Genomic DNA, 13,978 nt, shown 5'->3' with positions numbered 1-13,978 from the left:
GACGGATCTGGGGATCGATCACCATGCTGAGTAGCTCGGGATACCAGTATCTTCGTGCCCAATCCTGAGCCACAAGGATGGCTTGGGGCCGGTCGCGCCGAATCTTCTTCAGCACTCTGGGCAGAAGTGGTATAGGCGGAAAGGCGTACAACAGACCGCAACTCCACTCGCGTCGAAAAGCGTCGCCGAGCGAGTAATGCCTTGGAAATTCCAACACGCAGAACTGATGACATTGCGCGTTCTCTTCAGTGGCGAATAGATCTAACCAAGGCTCTCCCCACTGCTGAAAGAGACCTTGCACCACGTCCGACGCCATTCGTGATCCATCAAGCACCGGAGGCTGAGTTCGTCAGCCCTGGCATTCAGAGAACCTGCCAGGTGTTAAACCACCAAGGTAATACCTTGACGTTCCAGCCATGTCCAGAGGCGCAGAGCCTCCTGACATAGGGTCCAGGACCCCACCCCGCCCTGTTTGTTGCAATACCACATGGCGGTGGTATTGTCCGTGAACACCTGCACCACACATCCCCGGACAGAGGGAAGGAATGCCTTCAGTGCAAGTCGGATCGCCCGAAGCTCCAACAGATTGATATGGAGCCGGGACTCCGTCGGAGACCAGAGGCCTCTGATCTCCGCCTCTCCGGAGTGGCCTCCCCATCCCAGGAGGGACGCATCCGTCACCACTGTATGCTCCGGTTGGGGAAGGGAGAGGGATCTGCCATTGACCCAATCGCAATTCGTGAGTCACCACTGCAAGTGTCGTGCAGTGCCCTCCGAGATCTGGACATGATCGGACAGGTTGCCCCAATGCTGTGCCCACTGGAACTTCAGGTCCCACTGCAGAGCTCGCCTACACCATCTGGCATGTGGCACCAGCAGGATGCAGGAGGCCATCAGGCCTAGGTGCCGGAGAGTCATCCTGACTGAAATCCAGGATAGTGGCTGAAAGATCGGAATCATAGCCTGAATATCCCAGACTCGCTGCTCGGGAGGAGAAACCCGAAACAGCGTCGAATCCAGAACCGCTCCGAAAAAAGGGAAGCTTCTGAGAGGGACTCAGGTGCAACTTCGGCATGTTGATGGAGAAACCCAGCAAATACAGGAGGTCGGCCGTAGTCTGAAGGTGGTTGACGACTGCCTGGGGCGAGCCCGCCTTCAGCAACCAGTCGTCGAGGTAAGGGAAGACTGACACCCGGACCTGCGCAGGTGAGCCGCAACCACCGCCATCACCTTTGTGAACACCTGAGGGCGCTGGTAAGGCCGAAGGGGAGCACGGCAAACTGAAAATGCTCCTGGCCTACCGTGAACCGCAGGTAACGCCGGTGGGCCGGCAGGACGGGGATGTGAAAATATGCGTCCTGCAAGCCCAACGCTACCATCCAGTCTCCAGGGTCGAGGGCAGCCAAGACCTGAGCCAGAGTCAGCATTTTGAACTTCTCCTTCCAGAGGAAGCGATTGACGTTCCGGAGGTCCAAGATGGGACGCAGACCCCATTTGTCCTTCTTGGGGACCAGAAAGTAGTGGGAATAACAACCACACCCTACTTCTGGCCCAGGAACGCACTTGATGACCCCCTTGACCAAGAGAGCCGCAACTTCCTGCTGGAGAGTCGCCAAGTGGTCTCCCGACAAGCGGTGGCACCGGGGTGGTATGGCTGGAGGGGTGGACTGAAAGGGAAGGGAGTAACCCTTGCGGACAATCTGCAACACCCACTTGTCCGATGTAATAGTGTGCCAGTGGGGGAGGTGATGGCGAATCCTGCCACCCACTGGCGTGGGGTGCTCCACAAAGCTCGGATTAGGAAGGTTTGGCGGCAGAAGCAGCTGGGGCGGAGGTGGACTGACCCCACGCTGATTCCCAGAGCCGCCCCTGCAGAAGCCGCGGCCACGCTGAGGCTGGTTCTGCACAGGCTTGCTGAAGGAACGTGCCTGGGCGCCCCTGCCTTGGCCACGAAAGGAACGAAAACCAGGAGTGGCTGGGCTCTTTGTGGAAAGACCCAAGTAGTTGGCCATGGCCCGTGAGTCCTTAAATGCTCCAGTGCACTGTCGGCCTTATCGCCAAACAGGCGAGTGCCATCAAAGGGCATATCCATGTGCGAGCTCTGGACATCGGGCGAGAACCCAGTAGATCGTAACCAGGCGTGGCGAGACGCAGCGCCACAGTCGTAGAAATCTCCCTGCCCAACGATTCAGCGGAGTCCAAACCACACCGAATGGCGAACTTAGCCGCATCCTTACCCTCAGTAACCGCCTGGGAAAGTACAGCATGGACCTCCTCGGGACACTGAGCAAAACACCTGAGCAACGGTATCCCACACCGCGTGGAATTAGCAGCCCAATAAGCAGGCGGTGTTCACAGACCGAAGCCCCAAGCTGGCTGAAGAGAACAACCGCTTACCGAACTGTTCCAGTTTCTTAGAGTCCTTATCCAGCGGAGCCTTGGGAAAGGCACTCAGCGACGTCGAGGCTTGGATGACCAGACTCTCAGGTGTGGGATGAGTGGTCAGAAACGCAGGGTCACCAGGCGCCGGGCGGTTGCGCCTGGCGACATTCTTATCCACAGGGGCCCCCGTGGCCGGTCTTGACCAAGTGCCTAACAGGACGTCGGTGAGCGCGTCGTTGAAGGGAAGCAGGGGCTCCGACGAAGTAGACGCCGTCTGAAGCACCTCAGTGAGGAGATTAGTTTTGAGGGAGACCGTAGGAAGATCGAGGTTGAGGACCTCAGCAGCCCAACGTAGCACCATTGTGTAGGAAGCACCCTCCTCCATAGTAGGCGGGGAAGAGGCAAACCCCGGGTCAGTAGAGACATCGAGGTCGCCGGCATCCTCCAGGTTGTCCACCCAGTCCTGCTCGGAGTCACACTGATGGGCAAGAGGGTCCAAGGACCCCTCCCAGTCATGATCCACCTCTGTTGCAAGAGTAACCGGTCGCGGTAGCAGAGCCAGAGCAGGAACATACAGCGTCGGAAACGACGCCGTGACGGTGCAGGCCGGGCCCGAACCGGCGACGTCTACCAATGCGGATCCCAGGCCGGAACACAATGGTCCTGGAACCGGGGCAAGGGCGGAACGAACAGCACCCACTGCAGCGCTGGAGGTGGAGCCAAGGGCGGCGCTGGGGCCGGAGCCAGCAGCGCCGGACCTCGTGGCGCCGGAGCCAACGGCGCAGGATCCTGTGGCGCTGAAGCTGGATCCGCCAGCGGCACTAACGGCCCAACAGGATCTGGACACAGGACCGCAGGGCCCCAACGGAGAGTCGCCAACGGACCCGGGTAAGGCCGGTAGGCCGCGGGACTCCCAGGCTCCAAAAGAGCCGCAGGGGCAGAGCTCCTGTCCCCCTCGTCCGCATCCGAGGCCCGACAGGGAGACGTCGGAGAGCGAACAAGCTTCTTCGACTTCTTTTTATAACGTCGCTTACCGGAATCTGAGGGCAAAGACTTGGAGCCCGAGGAGCGATGACTGCGGCCCCGCGAGCTATCCCGGGAACAGTCCCTGGATCTGGAACGGCGCTGGGACGAGTCCCGGACCTCCAGCAGCTTCCAGGGCCGCTCCCTCAAGGCCTTCGGGCCATGGCCCGACAGGACCGGGAGTCGTGGACGGATAAAATAAATGAAGAGCTAACCCTTTAATACATTTTACAGAACACTGAATGGCTGAACTAGTGTGCCATATTGCTTTTGAGTTTAAAACTATTATGTCACCTCGTAGAGTAAGTTAAGGCTGCACAACTTTACTACCACAGTAAAGTCAAGTGTCAGTAAGGAATAACTTGATTTCTAAATAGAATACTATTGTATGTAAGGCATTGAGACATCGCTGAAAAACATCACTATTCACCACACATACTGTCATAACAAATGTCTGTGCCAGAATCCAAAGAAAAGTCTTTGTAGAAAGCATATGCACCTTGACAAAACATCTGACAAATCTAAGATAGTATAATGGCTAGTATAGTGAACATGGCCTACAAAGAGCGATTGTTCTAAAATTAGTGCCATTGGCATCCGACAATAAATGAACAGGGCAGAAGTCACAAAGTGACAATAATTTATTTCCTAACGGGGTACTACTCAACTAGGGAATATCAACATGGGTGGACGGATAGAGAACCAATTGGCAGGCATTTCAAGATAGCCAACCACACACATCTTTAGTCACAATTATCTAAGAAAGATCACTAAAAACAAAGTGGATTTGGATCATGGAAACATAACTGGAATCCAGTCAAAGGACAGAAACCAATTTTACGTACAGTAATCCTATGTTTAGGCCACACCTATGCACAAAGCAAAGTTCAATCAACTGGCACAAACAGATCCATTCCTATCAAGTCAAGCATATCAAACAGCAAGGATGTGGGAAGATACCTTGGGCTCACTTGTCAGCATGTTGTACCACAGAATAGAGGCCCATCCACTGGGAAGCTGGCTAACATTTGAGATCACCACAATAGGCAGCGATGTTATCTACAAAGAAAAGAGTAATCTTAATACATCTTGAAAAGAAAAGATTATTTATCTTTAAGAGATAAATTAACTAGTTAAAATAAAACAATAAGTATTATTAAAAAAATGTAAGTTTCAATCAATTTACAAAATGTCTTACCTCTAAATCTATCACCAAACCAGGCTGGCACAACTGTGTCTCAAAACTGAGTGAGTGAAGCTCTTCTGTAACGATGAGTGGACCCTAAATGAAACAGCAGGTGTTCAGAAAGAAAAGAAGTTGATGAAAGTATAAAATTAACTAATGGAAGGAACACTTATCCTAGCCTTAGTCAGGGGGTCCCTGAAGGACCCCGAAGGATGAAAAAAACATTTTTTTTTTTTTCAAAAAATCGCGGGGTGCGCGCACGGTGAAAAACCTTTAAAAAATATATATATATTTTAAACAAGCCATTCCATATTACAGGATACAGTCAATCTATAACTATATACATAGGTAGTTTATTCTAAAATAAATATATAAAAAATATAATAATACATACATAACTTAGCATTTAAAAAACCTTACAAATTCACTTAAAAAACCATAGGGTTTACACACGTTATAGTTAGGAATTAGCATTTAAAAAACCTTGCAAATTCACTTAAAAAACCAGAGGATTCACACATGTTATAGTTAGCTGGACATTTCACTCGTAAAAAACCATTGAAATTCCTCCGTTATAGTTAGTTCAGATAACTATAACACGCGCGACCGCCACTCTATCACAAGGATGATGTCATGAGTGATGCCACTGACCATGTCATGAGTGATGTAATATGTGACGTCATGAGCAGTGGAGTGCGGGCGCGCGAGTTATAGTTATCTGAACTAACTATAACGGGGGAATTTCAATGGTTTTTACGAGTGAAATGTCCAGCTATCTATAACATGTGTGAAACCTATGGTTTTTTAAGTGAATTTATATATGTGTGTATATATATATATATATATATATATTTTATCTACTGGTGGTCGCCAGTAGATAGTTATAGTTACAACCTAGTTTCCATAGGAAATCTCAAAATTCTATTTTGAATAACTTTGGCGCCGGTTGACGAATCCTCGCGAAATTTTCAAAACTAATTGGGCGCTCCGTTCAGCTCCTACCCTGAAAGTCTCGGGGTGATTCGTCAAGCGGAGGCCGAGAAAAAGGGGGGTCCCAAAACGCGTTTTCCCCATGCATTTTTCCATAGGACCTTTAGTCGCAGCTACAGCCCGAATGGCTGAACAGAATTACGTGAAATTTGGCAGAGAGGTAGCCATAAGGTCAAGGAAGTGTAAATCTGTTCAGTATTTCCTGAGAAAATAGCATTTAAAAGCATATCAATATTTATATCCGCGCACTGTGCGCGCACCCTGCCGTGCGCGAGCGCAATTCTGATTGGTTGTTAGATGTCGGTAAACATTCGAATCGGTTGAAACCAGGAAGTGTCGGCCGCCATTTTGTCTCTCACAGTCTGAGGGGGAGAAAAAAAAAGGTGGAGAACGTGAAAAGGGGGCAGAGTGGACAGTTCCTGACCCCCTAGCCTTGGTCAGGGGGTCACAGAAGGACCGCGAGGTGCGCGCACCGCTCGCGCACGGCACGCACTGCGAACCGTGGGTGCTCGGTGCGAGAAGCGCACCGAGTGCCCACAGCGCGTGCACGGTGCGCACAAGGTGAAAAACCTGAAAAAAAAATAATTAATAAATACATAACTTAGCATTTAAAAAACCGTACAAATTCACTGAAAAAACCATAGGTTTCACACACGTTATAGTTACGAATTAGCATTTAAAAACCCTTGCAAATTCACTTAAAAAACCATAGGTTTCACACATGTTATAGTTAGCTGGACATTTCACTCGTAAAAAACCAATGAAATTCCCCCGTTATAGTTAGTGCAGGCAACTAGAACTCACGCGACCGCAAACCTCTGCTGATGACGTCAGATATTACATCACTGATGACATATGTGTCTTTATGAAAAATAAATATTTGTAATATATGTATAGCTAAAGATTAATGGAAGAAGACATGGGTAAATAAGTGTCTAAATACAGTGATGTAATATCTGACGTCATCAGCAGAGGATTGCGGTCGCGTGAGTTATAGTTGCCTGCACTAACTATAACGGGGGAATTTCATTGGTTTTTTACGATTGAAATGTCCAGCTAACTATAACATGTGTGAAACCTATGGTTTTTTAAGTGAATATATATATATAAATATATATTGCCCATACACAGGGTGCTTTTAAAAGACAAGAAGTGTCACTGCAGCATTTCAATCTTCTCTCAGAATGGGGGAGGACAAAATAGCACTACAAATCGTAGATAGGGCACTATGTTTTGCATAAACTAAACAGATAATAATGATTTGCTTGAAATTTACCCATAGACCAAGTCCCCCTTTATCAGGGTACATTAGTTAGATTTCTCAGCCAGTCTGAGTAAAGAGCGGCACCACAAATGTTACCTCATTAGATCTGGTCCCAGCATTTTTCTGCTCCTTGAGTTGCTGAAAATACAAAGAAATGCACATTCAGACGTACATTTGGTACATATCAAATTTTCATTTGTGACTGCAATGTATATTTTGACAATAATGACATCCGAAGTGACATCTTAACAGTTAGGAAACAACGACAGAAACACTGAACACCATAGTTTTACCATATGATAACCTGACAATTGATTCCCAAAGGGATCAGAACAGGAGCAAATGGGCAACTTCGTTGAGCAATGGATAAGATCCTGGATGCCTAAAGATTCCCTCTCCACATGGTTCACGATCGAGCGGGCTCACCGCTCTCTGGCTCCAAGATCCCCACCTGGAGCACCACTTAGGCCCATAATCACCAGGATCCTTAATTTCAAGGATAGAAACTCCAATCCTAAATGAAGCACGCAACCAAAAAACTCTGACATACCAAGGCCACCCAATAATGATCTTCCCAGATTACACCCGGAGGTCCAGCCCCAAAGGCGATCATTCGTTGAGGTGGTACAGGAACAGCGCGCCCTGGATCGCCAGTACAGGCTGCTCTTTCCGGCTCGACTTCGAGTAGTGTTCCAGAATAAAACTCAATTTTTCGATTCCCCGGAGGTGGCCTGAACCTGGCTGACCGAAGAACGCCCTCTTAGAGCTAACGACCTGGCTTCATCCTCAGGGCCTTGGGCCGGGTGTGCCCAGGCAGGCTCGCCCAAACAAGCATAAGACGCACACATTCCTGCAAGGGGCGGGGAAGGCGCCGGGCCAGATCGGACTCACCCGCGAGCCCTGGACTGCACCCTAGAGAAAGATCACTACTGTATAACTCCCACTCTCCTCAAAGATCTGGCTCCATGGACTGCTTGGAACCCAGAAGCACCTCGCCCAGAACTCCTCACATGGACTCGGCTGGTTCAGACCTCTCTCTAAGTCCGGCGCTCCTAGAATGTTCGCCCCGGCCAACAGCAGACTACCCAAAGAGACAATGAATGAGACATTTTCAAGTAGACGCATCTCGCCACAACGCACAGACCTTCACGACTGCGATGATAAGTATCCTCATGTAAGGAGGGGTTCTTCAGGCTACTCCAAACCTAAGCTTTCCAGTTTGGTTACTCACCTTTGTTCACTTGGGATGACAGATGATTCTGTTCTCGAAGTATAGGGTGGAGGGGTTGGGAGGGGTGGTTGGGACCGTTTTCCCGAGTTTCTGTTGTACTATGTTCATCACGCCAGCATTCCTACTCAACAGCAGGACAGTCGCACGTATCACTCTCAATACGGAAATACACATGTTGCCCCGCAGCCTGCGTACATCGTGGTAAATCCCAGACCCAGCCCAAGTCCTGCATGCCTCTACTTAACCCCTCATCCACCGTGACAAACATATGTAATAGCGGAGATCCACTCTGCATACCATCACGGAATGTCAATGGGCTACTGGATAGGGTTAAACAGATGCATCATGTCCTCGGAGGAACTATAGGACGAAACTCTCTTAACTTAGTCTCCATATACTCCCCTCCATCGATGCTCATATCGACCTTAAAACGGACTACAGACCTTTTCGCCTCTCTACCCCCAGGGTTGACAATAATTGGAGGTGACTTCAACGCGGTCATGCACCCAGATCTTGACACCACAAGCGCTCCCTCCGCCAAGAGATCCACACATGCTAAACACTTAACAAACTGGGCAAGTACCCTGGGTATCTGCGACACCAGGAGAATGTAGCATCCCCATAGCAAACAATTCACCCACACCTCTGCAGCACACCACACCCACGCCTGAATTGATATCTTTTGCCTGCACTCGACTGTCAAAAGATCAGAGAAGTTGTCATCCTTCCCAGGGGCATATCTGACCATTCACCTACACTCTTGAGAGTGGGAGACCTCCCTGACATACTTAGCCCGATGTGGAGGAAGAACGCATGGTTCCTCCAAAATAAAGACTACAAGAAAACTGTGGAGACAGAGCTCCTACAGTACTTTCTCACCAACCATAGCTCTGTCTTGGCCCCGGGTACCTTATGGGAAGCAGGCAAAGCCACTATCCGCAGCTTTGTCAAGGGCCAGCTCAAACTCAAACGCCTAACCCAAGACACCCAAATCACTCTCTTGGAGGCCCGGTTAACTCTCCTTGAGAAACGTACGCCTGGAAGGCAAGGCGACACACAAGAGAGGCAGCTCACGCATTTGAGAGATGAAATCAAGCAAGTCTCCATGGAAGCCACTAAACTGCTATGGAGATCCTCTGCAGCCAGGGCATATGGGTGGGGGGATAAAACTGGGAAAATCCTACATAGATTAGCTATATACCCCATGGCCAATCTCATAATCCCGGAGGATAAAGATCCGGGAGGCATCATCCACCGCTCGCCCCCAGCAATGGCCCAGGTCTTTGCCACTTATTATTCTAAACTCTACTCAGCACAGGGCCCTGTAATCTCCCTTGCAGAGCTTATCAGCCTGGAAAACCTTCACGTTCTTCGCCTTAGTACAGCCGGAGCAGCTGAACTTGATCTTCCTATTATCCAGGAAGAAATGAATGACGCCATATCGCACACTGCATCAGGTAAAACCTCAGGGCCCGATGGTCTACCGCAGGAGTACTATGCTGCCTACCGAGAGATACTCGTTCCCCATCTCTCTAGCGTTTATAATGAAGCTGTCGAGAAAGGGTCGTTTCCACCAGAAACAGACGCCGCTACCATTGTGGTCATCCCTAAAAAACAGCCTCCCTCACCAAACTGCACTGAATATTGACCAATTTCCCTCATAAATACAGAGGTCAAAATATTTGCCTCAGTCCAGCCTACCGATTGAGGCCCTATCTCACTAAGTTGGTCCACCCTGATCAATGCGGATCTATGCCATCTCGTGGGACCAGACGTCTTCATCTAGCCTTAGCAAATCGCCAAATCACTAAATCCCTATTTGGCACTCCTCCTCATTGATTTAGAAAAGACCTTTGATTCCATAGACTGGCAGTATCTGGAAGATGTATTGGTCGAGATGGGTTTGGGCCAGCAATTCCGCAACTTGGTTAAGGTATTATCTACCCGGCCGCAAGCACGAGTGCTCGTCAATGGGGCGCTATCGGAGATATTTCCCATTAAGAGGGGGACGAGGCAAGGTTGCCCCCTCTCACCTCTCCTATTCGCCCTGGCGATGGAGCCCTTGGCATGCCTTAAATAGATCCGACTTCCAAATTCAGGGATGGAAGTGGCCAAACGCTGAAGACAAAATCACATTATACGCGGATGATGTCAATCTCTTTCTCGCGGAACCGGCTCAATCTGGCCCCCACTGCCTCCGGGTGCTGCACTCCTTTGTACAGATTTCTGGCCTGCAATTAAATCCCATTAAGTCCGTCCTGGTCCCTCTCCACATATGAAGAGATTGCTTCGACTGGCAGTCTACGATACCTATTAGAAGGCAATCATTCAAATACTTGAGAATCTGGGTGGCCTTGATCCCGGACCTCGCCTGGTCACTCAATGTTACCACGCAGGTGAAGAGAGCTCGAGACGATCGCCGCAATGGCAGACACTATCACTTTATCCCCTGGGAAGAGTCCCTCTCTTCAAAATGATGATACTTCCCAGGTTCCTCTATACCAGAGCTTTCCAAACTGTGTGTCCCGACACAGTACTGTGTCACCTGCAAATGGTAGGTGTGTCGCGGGATGACACTGGTAATAACAGGCACTTAGCACATAACTGCTGCTAATTAAGAGGCATTCCTTTGAAAGCTTTGTTCTCACTATGCCTCAGGGAGACACAGAGATAGGGAGACAGAGGGGGAGAGAGGGAGACAGAGTGCGACAGACAGTGGGAGACAGACAGAGAGAGGAGGGCGACAGAGGGAGGGAGACAGATAGAGGGAGACAGCGGGAGAGGGAGACAGCGGGGGGGAGACAGACAGAGGGAGGGAGACAGAGAGAGAGGGAAAACGTGGGAGACAGAGGGAGGGAGACAGAGGGAGGGAGTCTGTGGTAGACAGAGGGAGACAGAGAGAGGGAGGGAGACAAATGGAGGGAGACAGACAGATGGAGACAGAGGGAGAGAGAGAGGGAGGGAGACAGAGAGGGAGGGAGACAGAGGGAGGGAGACAGAGGGACAGAGACAGAGGGATGGAGATAGAGGGACGGAGACAGACAGAGGGAGACAGACAGAGGGAGACAGACAGAGGGAGACAGACAGAGGGATGGAGACAGAGGGATGGAGACAGAGGGATGGAGACAGAGGGATGGAGACAGAGGGATGGCGACAGAGGGAGGGAGACAGACAGGAGGGAGACAGACAGGAGGGAGACAGACAGGAGGGAGACAGACAGGAGGGAGACAGACAGGAGGGAGACAGACAAGAGGCAGACATACAAGAGGGTGAGAGACAGAGGGAGGGAGACAGGGAGGGAGACAGAGAGAGAGGGAGAGAGAGGAGACGGAGAGGGAGACGGAGATAGAGAGATAGACAGAGGGAGACAGACAGAGTGAGGGAGACAGACAGAGTTAGGGAGACAGAGAGATAGAGAGAGGGAGGGAGACAGAGAGAGAGTCCGAGACAGACAGAGACAGATAGAGGCAGAGACAGGGACAGGGACAGAGAGGAAGACAGAGGGAGGGAGACAGAGAGAGGGAGACAGCGACATACAGGGACAGACAGAGACAGGGACAGACAGACAGATAGAGGCAGAGACAGGGACAGACAGACAGAGAGGCAGAGACTGAGACTGAGACAGACAGAGGCAAAGACTGAGACAGACAGAGACAGAGAGGCAGAGACAGAGGGAGACAGAAGGAGAGAGAGAGAGAGGGAGACAGAGGGTGACAGAGGAAGGGAGAGGGAGGGAGACAGAGAGAGGGAGACAGAGGGAGAGAGGAAGGGAGACAGAAGGACGGAGACAGAGGGAGACAGAGAGCGACAGACAGAGGGAGGAGGGCGACAGAGGGAGGGAGACAAACAGAGGGAGGGAGGGAGACAGATAGAGGGAGACAGATAGAGGGAGACAGAGGGAGGGAGTCCGGGGTAGTTGGAGGGAGGGATAGGGAGACATAGAGAGGGAGACAGAGGGAGACATAGAGGGAGACAGAGGGAGAGGGAGGGAGACAGAGGGAGAGGGAGGGAGACAGAGGGAGGGAGACAGAAGGACGGAGACAGAGGGAGGGAGACAGAGGGACGGAAACAGAGGGAGACAGAGCAGGAGGCAGAGGGTGACAGACAGAGGGAGGAAGGCGACAGAGGGATCAAGACAGATAGAGGGAGGGAGAGGGAGGGAGACAGAGAGAGAGGGAGGGAGACAGATGGATACAAAGGGAGGGAGACAGAGAGAGGGAGACAGAGAGAGAGGGAGACAGACAGAGTGAGACAGAGGGAGACAGAGGGGCACAGAAAGGGAGAGAGAGCGAGAGAGAGAGAGAGAGGGAGAGAGAGGGAGAGAGGGAGGGAGGGAGACAGAGAGAGGGAGGGAGAGATAGATAGAGGGAGGGAGACAGAGATAGAGACATAGACAGACAGAGGCAGAGACAGGGACAGGGGCAGACAGAGAGACGGAGAGGGAGACAGAGGGAGGGAGACAGCGACATACAGGGACAGACAGGGACAGACAGACAGGCAGAGACGGGGACAGGGACAGACAGAGGCAGAGACTGAGACTGACAGACAGAGAGGTAGAGAGAGAGAGAGGGAGAGAGACGGAAGGAGACAGAGGAAGAGAGAGAGAGGGTGACAGAGGGAGGGAGACAGAGAGAGACAGAGAGAGAGGGAGACAGAGGGAGGGAGACAGAGAGGGAAAGAGGGAGGGAGACAGGGACGGAGACAGAGGGAGGCAGAGGGCGACAGACAGAGGGACGAGGGAGACAGAGGGAGGGAAACAGATAGAGGGAGACAGAGGGAGGGAGACAGACAGAGGGAGACAGACAGAGACAGACAGACGGAGGGAGGGAAACGGAGCGAGAGGGAAACCGTGGGAGACAGAGAGAGAGGGAGACAGAGGGAGGGTGACAGAGGGAGGGAGTCTGGGCTAGTTAGAGGGAGGGAGAGGGTGACAGAGAGAGGGAGACAGAGAGAGGGAGACAGAGAGAGGGAGACAGAGAGAGGTAGACAGAGAGAGGGAGACAGAGAGAGGGAGACAGAGAGAGGGAGAGCCAGAGGGAGAGCGAGAGGGAGACAGAGAGAGGGAGGGAGAGAGAGGGAGGGAGAGAGACAGAAGGACGGAGACAGAGGGAGGGAGACAGAGGGATGGAAACAGAGGGAGACAAAGCGGGAGACAGAGGGTGGGAGACAGAGGGCGACAGACAGAGGTAGGGAGACAGACAGAGGTAGGGAGACAGACAGAGGGAGACAGGCAGAGGGAGACAGACGGAGGGAGACAGATCGACGGAGGGAGGGAGACGGAGGGAGGGAGACAGAGAGAGGGAAACCGTGGGAGACAGAGAGAGAGGGAGACAGAGAGAGGTAGACAGAGAGAGAGGGAGACAGAGAGAGGGAGACAGAGAGAGGGAGTCCGGGGTAGTTAGAGGGAGGGAGAGGGAGACATAGCTTGGGAGACAGAGAGAGGGAGACAGAGGGGAGCGAGAGGGAGACAGAGGGGGAGAGAGAGATGGAGAGGGAGGGTGACAGAGGGAGGGAGACAGAGGGAGGGAGACAGAGGGAGGGAGACAGAGGGGGAGAGGGAGGGAGAGAGAGGGAGACAGAGGGAGGAAGACAGAGAGAGGGAGACAGAGAGAGGGAGACAGAGAGAGGGAGACAGAGAGAGGGAGACAGAGAGAGGGAGAGGGAGACAGACAGAGTGAGTGAGACAGAGGGAGACAGAGAGATGGCGAGAGAGCGATAGAGAGAGAGAGAGAGAGGGGGAGACAGAGAGAGGGAGGGATAGATAGAGAGAGGGAGGGAGACAGAGAGAGAGAGATGTGTGTGTATGCTGGGTCTGGTGGCTCAGTGGACAAAGGCATCCGCTGCAGTGGCCTGTGTTTAACCTCATGGTCTCAAATTTGCTTGAAAAAGCACCATTTCCCCT

General features: G+C 51.6%; 1 protein-coding gene across 5 annotated transcripts in view; it reads right to left on the bottom strand.

Moving 5' to 3' along the window:
* Positions 1 to 13,978, bottom strand: part of STAT1 (signal transducer and activator of transcription 1) — a 543,237-nt gene that overhangs the window by 299,694 nt on the left and 229,565 nt on the right. For all 5 annotated transcript variants that reach the window (XR_014979978.1, XM_085648786.1, XM_085648787.1 and 2 more), the window contains exons 14-16: positions 6,942 to 6,983; positions 4,604 to 4,687; positions 4,366 to 4,464 (exon numbers count right to left, since the gene is read on the bottom strand). Coding sequence is in view for 4 of the 5 variants with exons in the window: in XM_085648786.1 (XP_085504912.1) it covers positions 4,366 to 4,464; positions 4,604 to 4,687; positions 6,942 to 6,983 (225 nt within the window). In the remaining variant the exon portion in view is untranslated. The remainder of the gene's footprint in view (positions 1 to 4,365; positions 4,465 to 4,603; positions 4,688 to 6,941; positions 6,984 to 13,978) is intronic.

This window comes from Triturus cristatus, chromosome 3_2 (genome assembly GCF_964204655.1).
Source record: "Triturus cristatus chromosome 3_2, aTriCri1.1, whole genome shotgun sequence".
In the NCBI taxonomy this organism is placed as follows: domain Eukaryota; kingdom Metazoa; phylum Chordata; class Amphibia; order Caudata; family Salamandridae; genus Triturus; species Triturus cristatus.
Note: the sequence above shows the minus strand (reverse complement) of the source record. Positions and strands in the feature narration are given on the sequence as shown.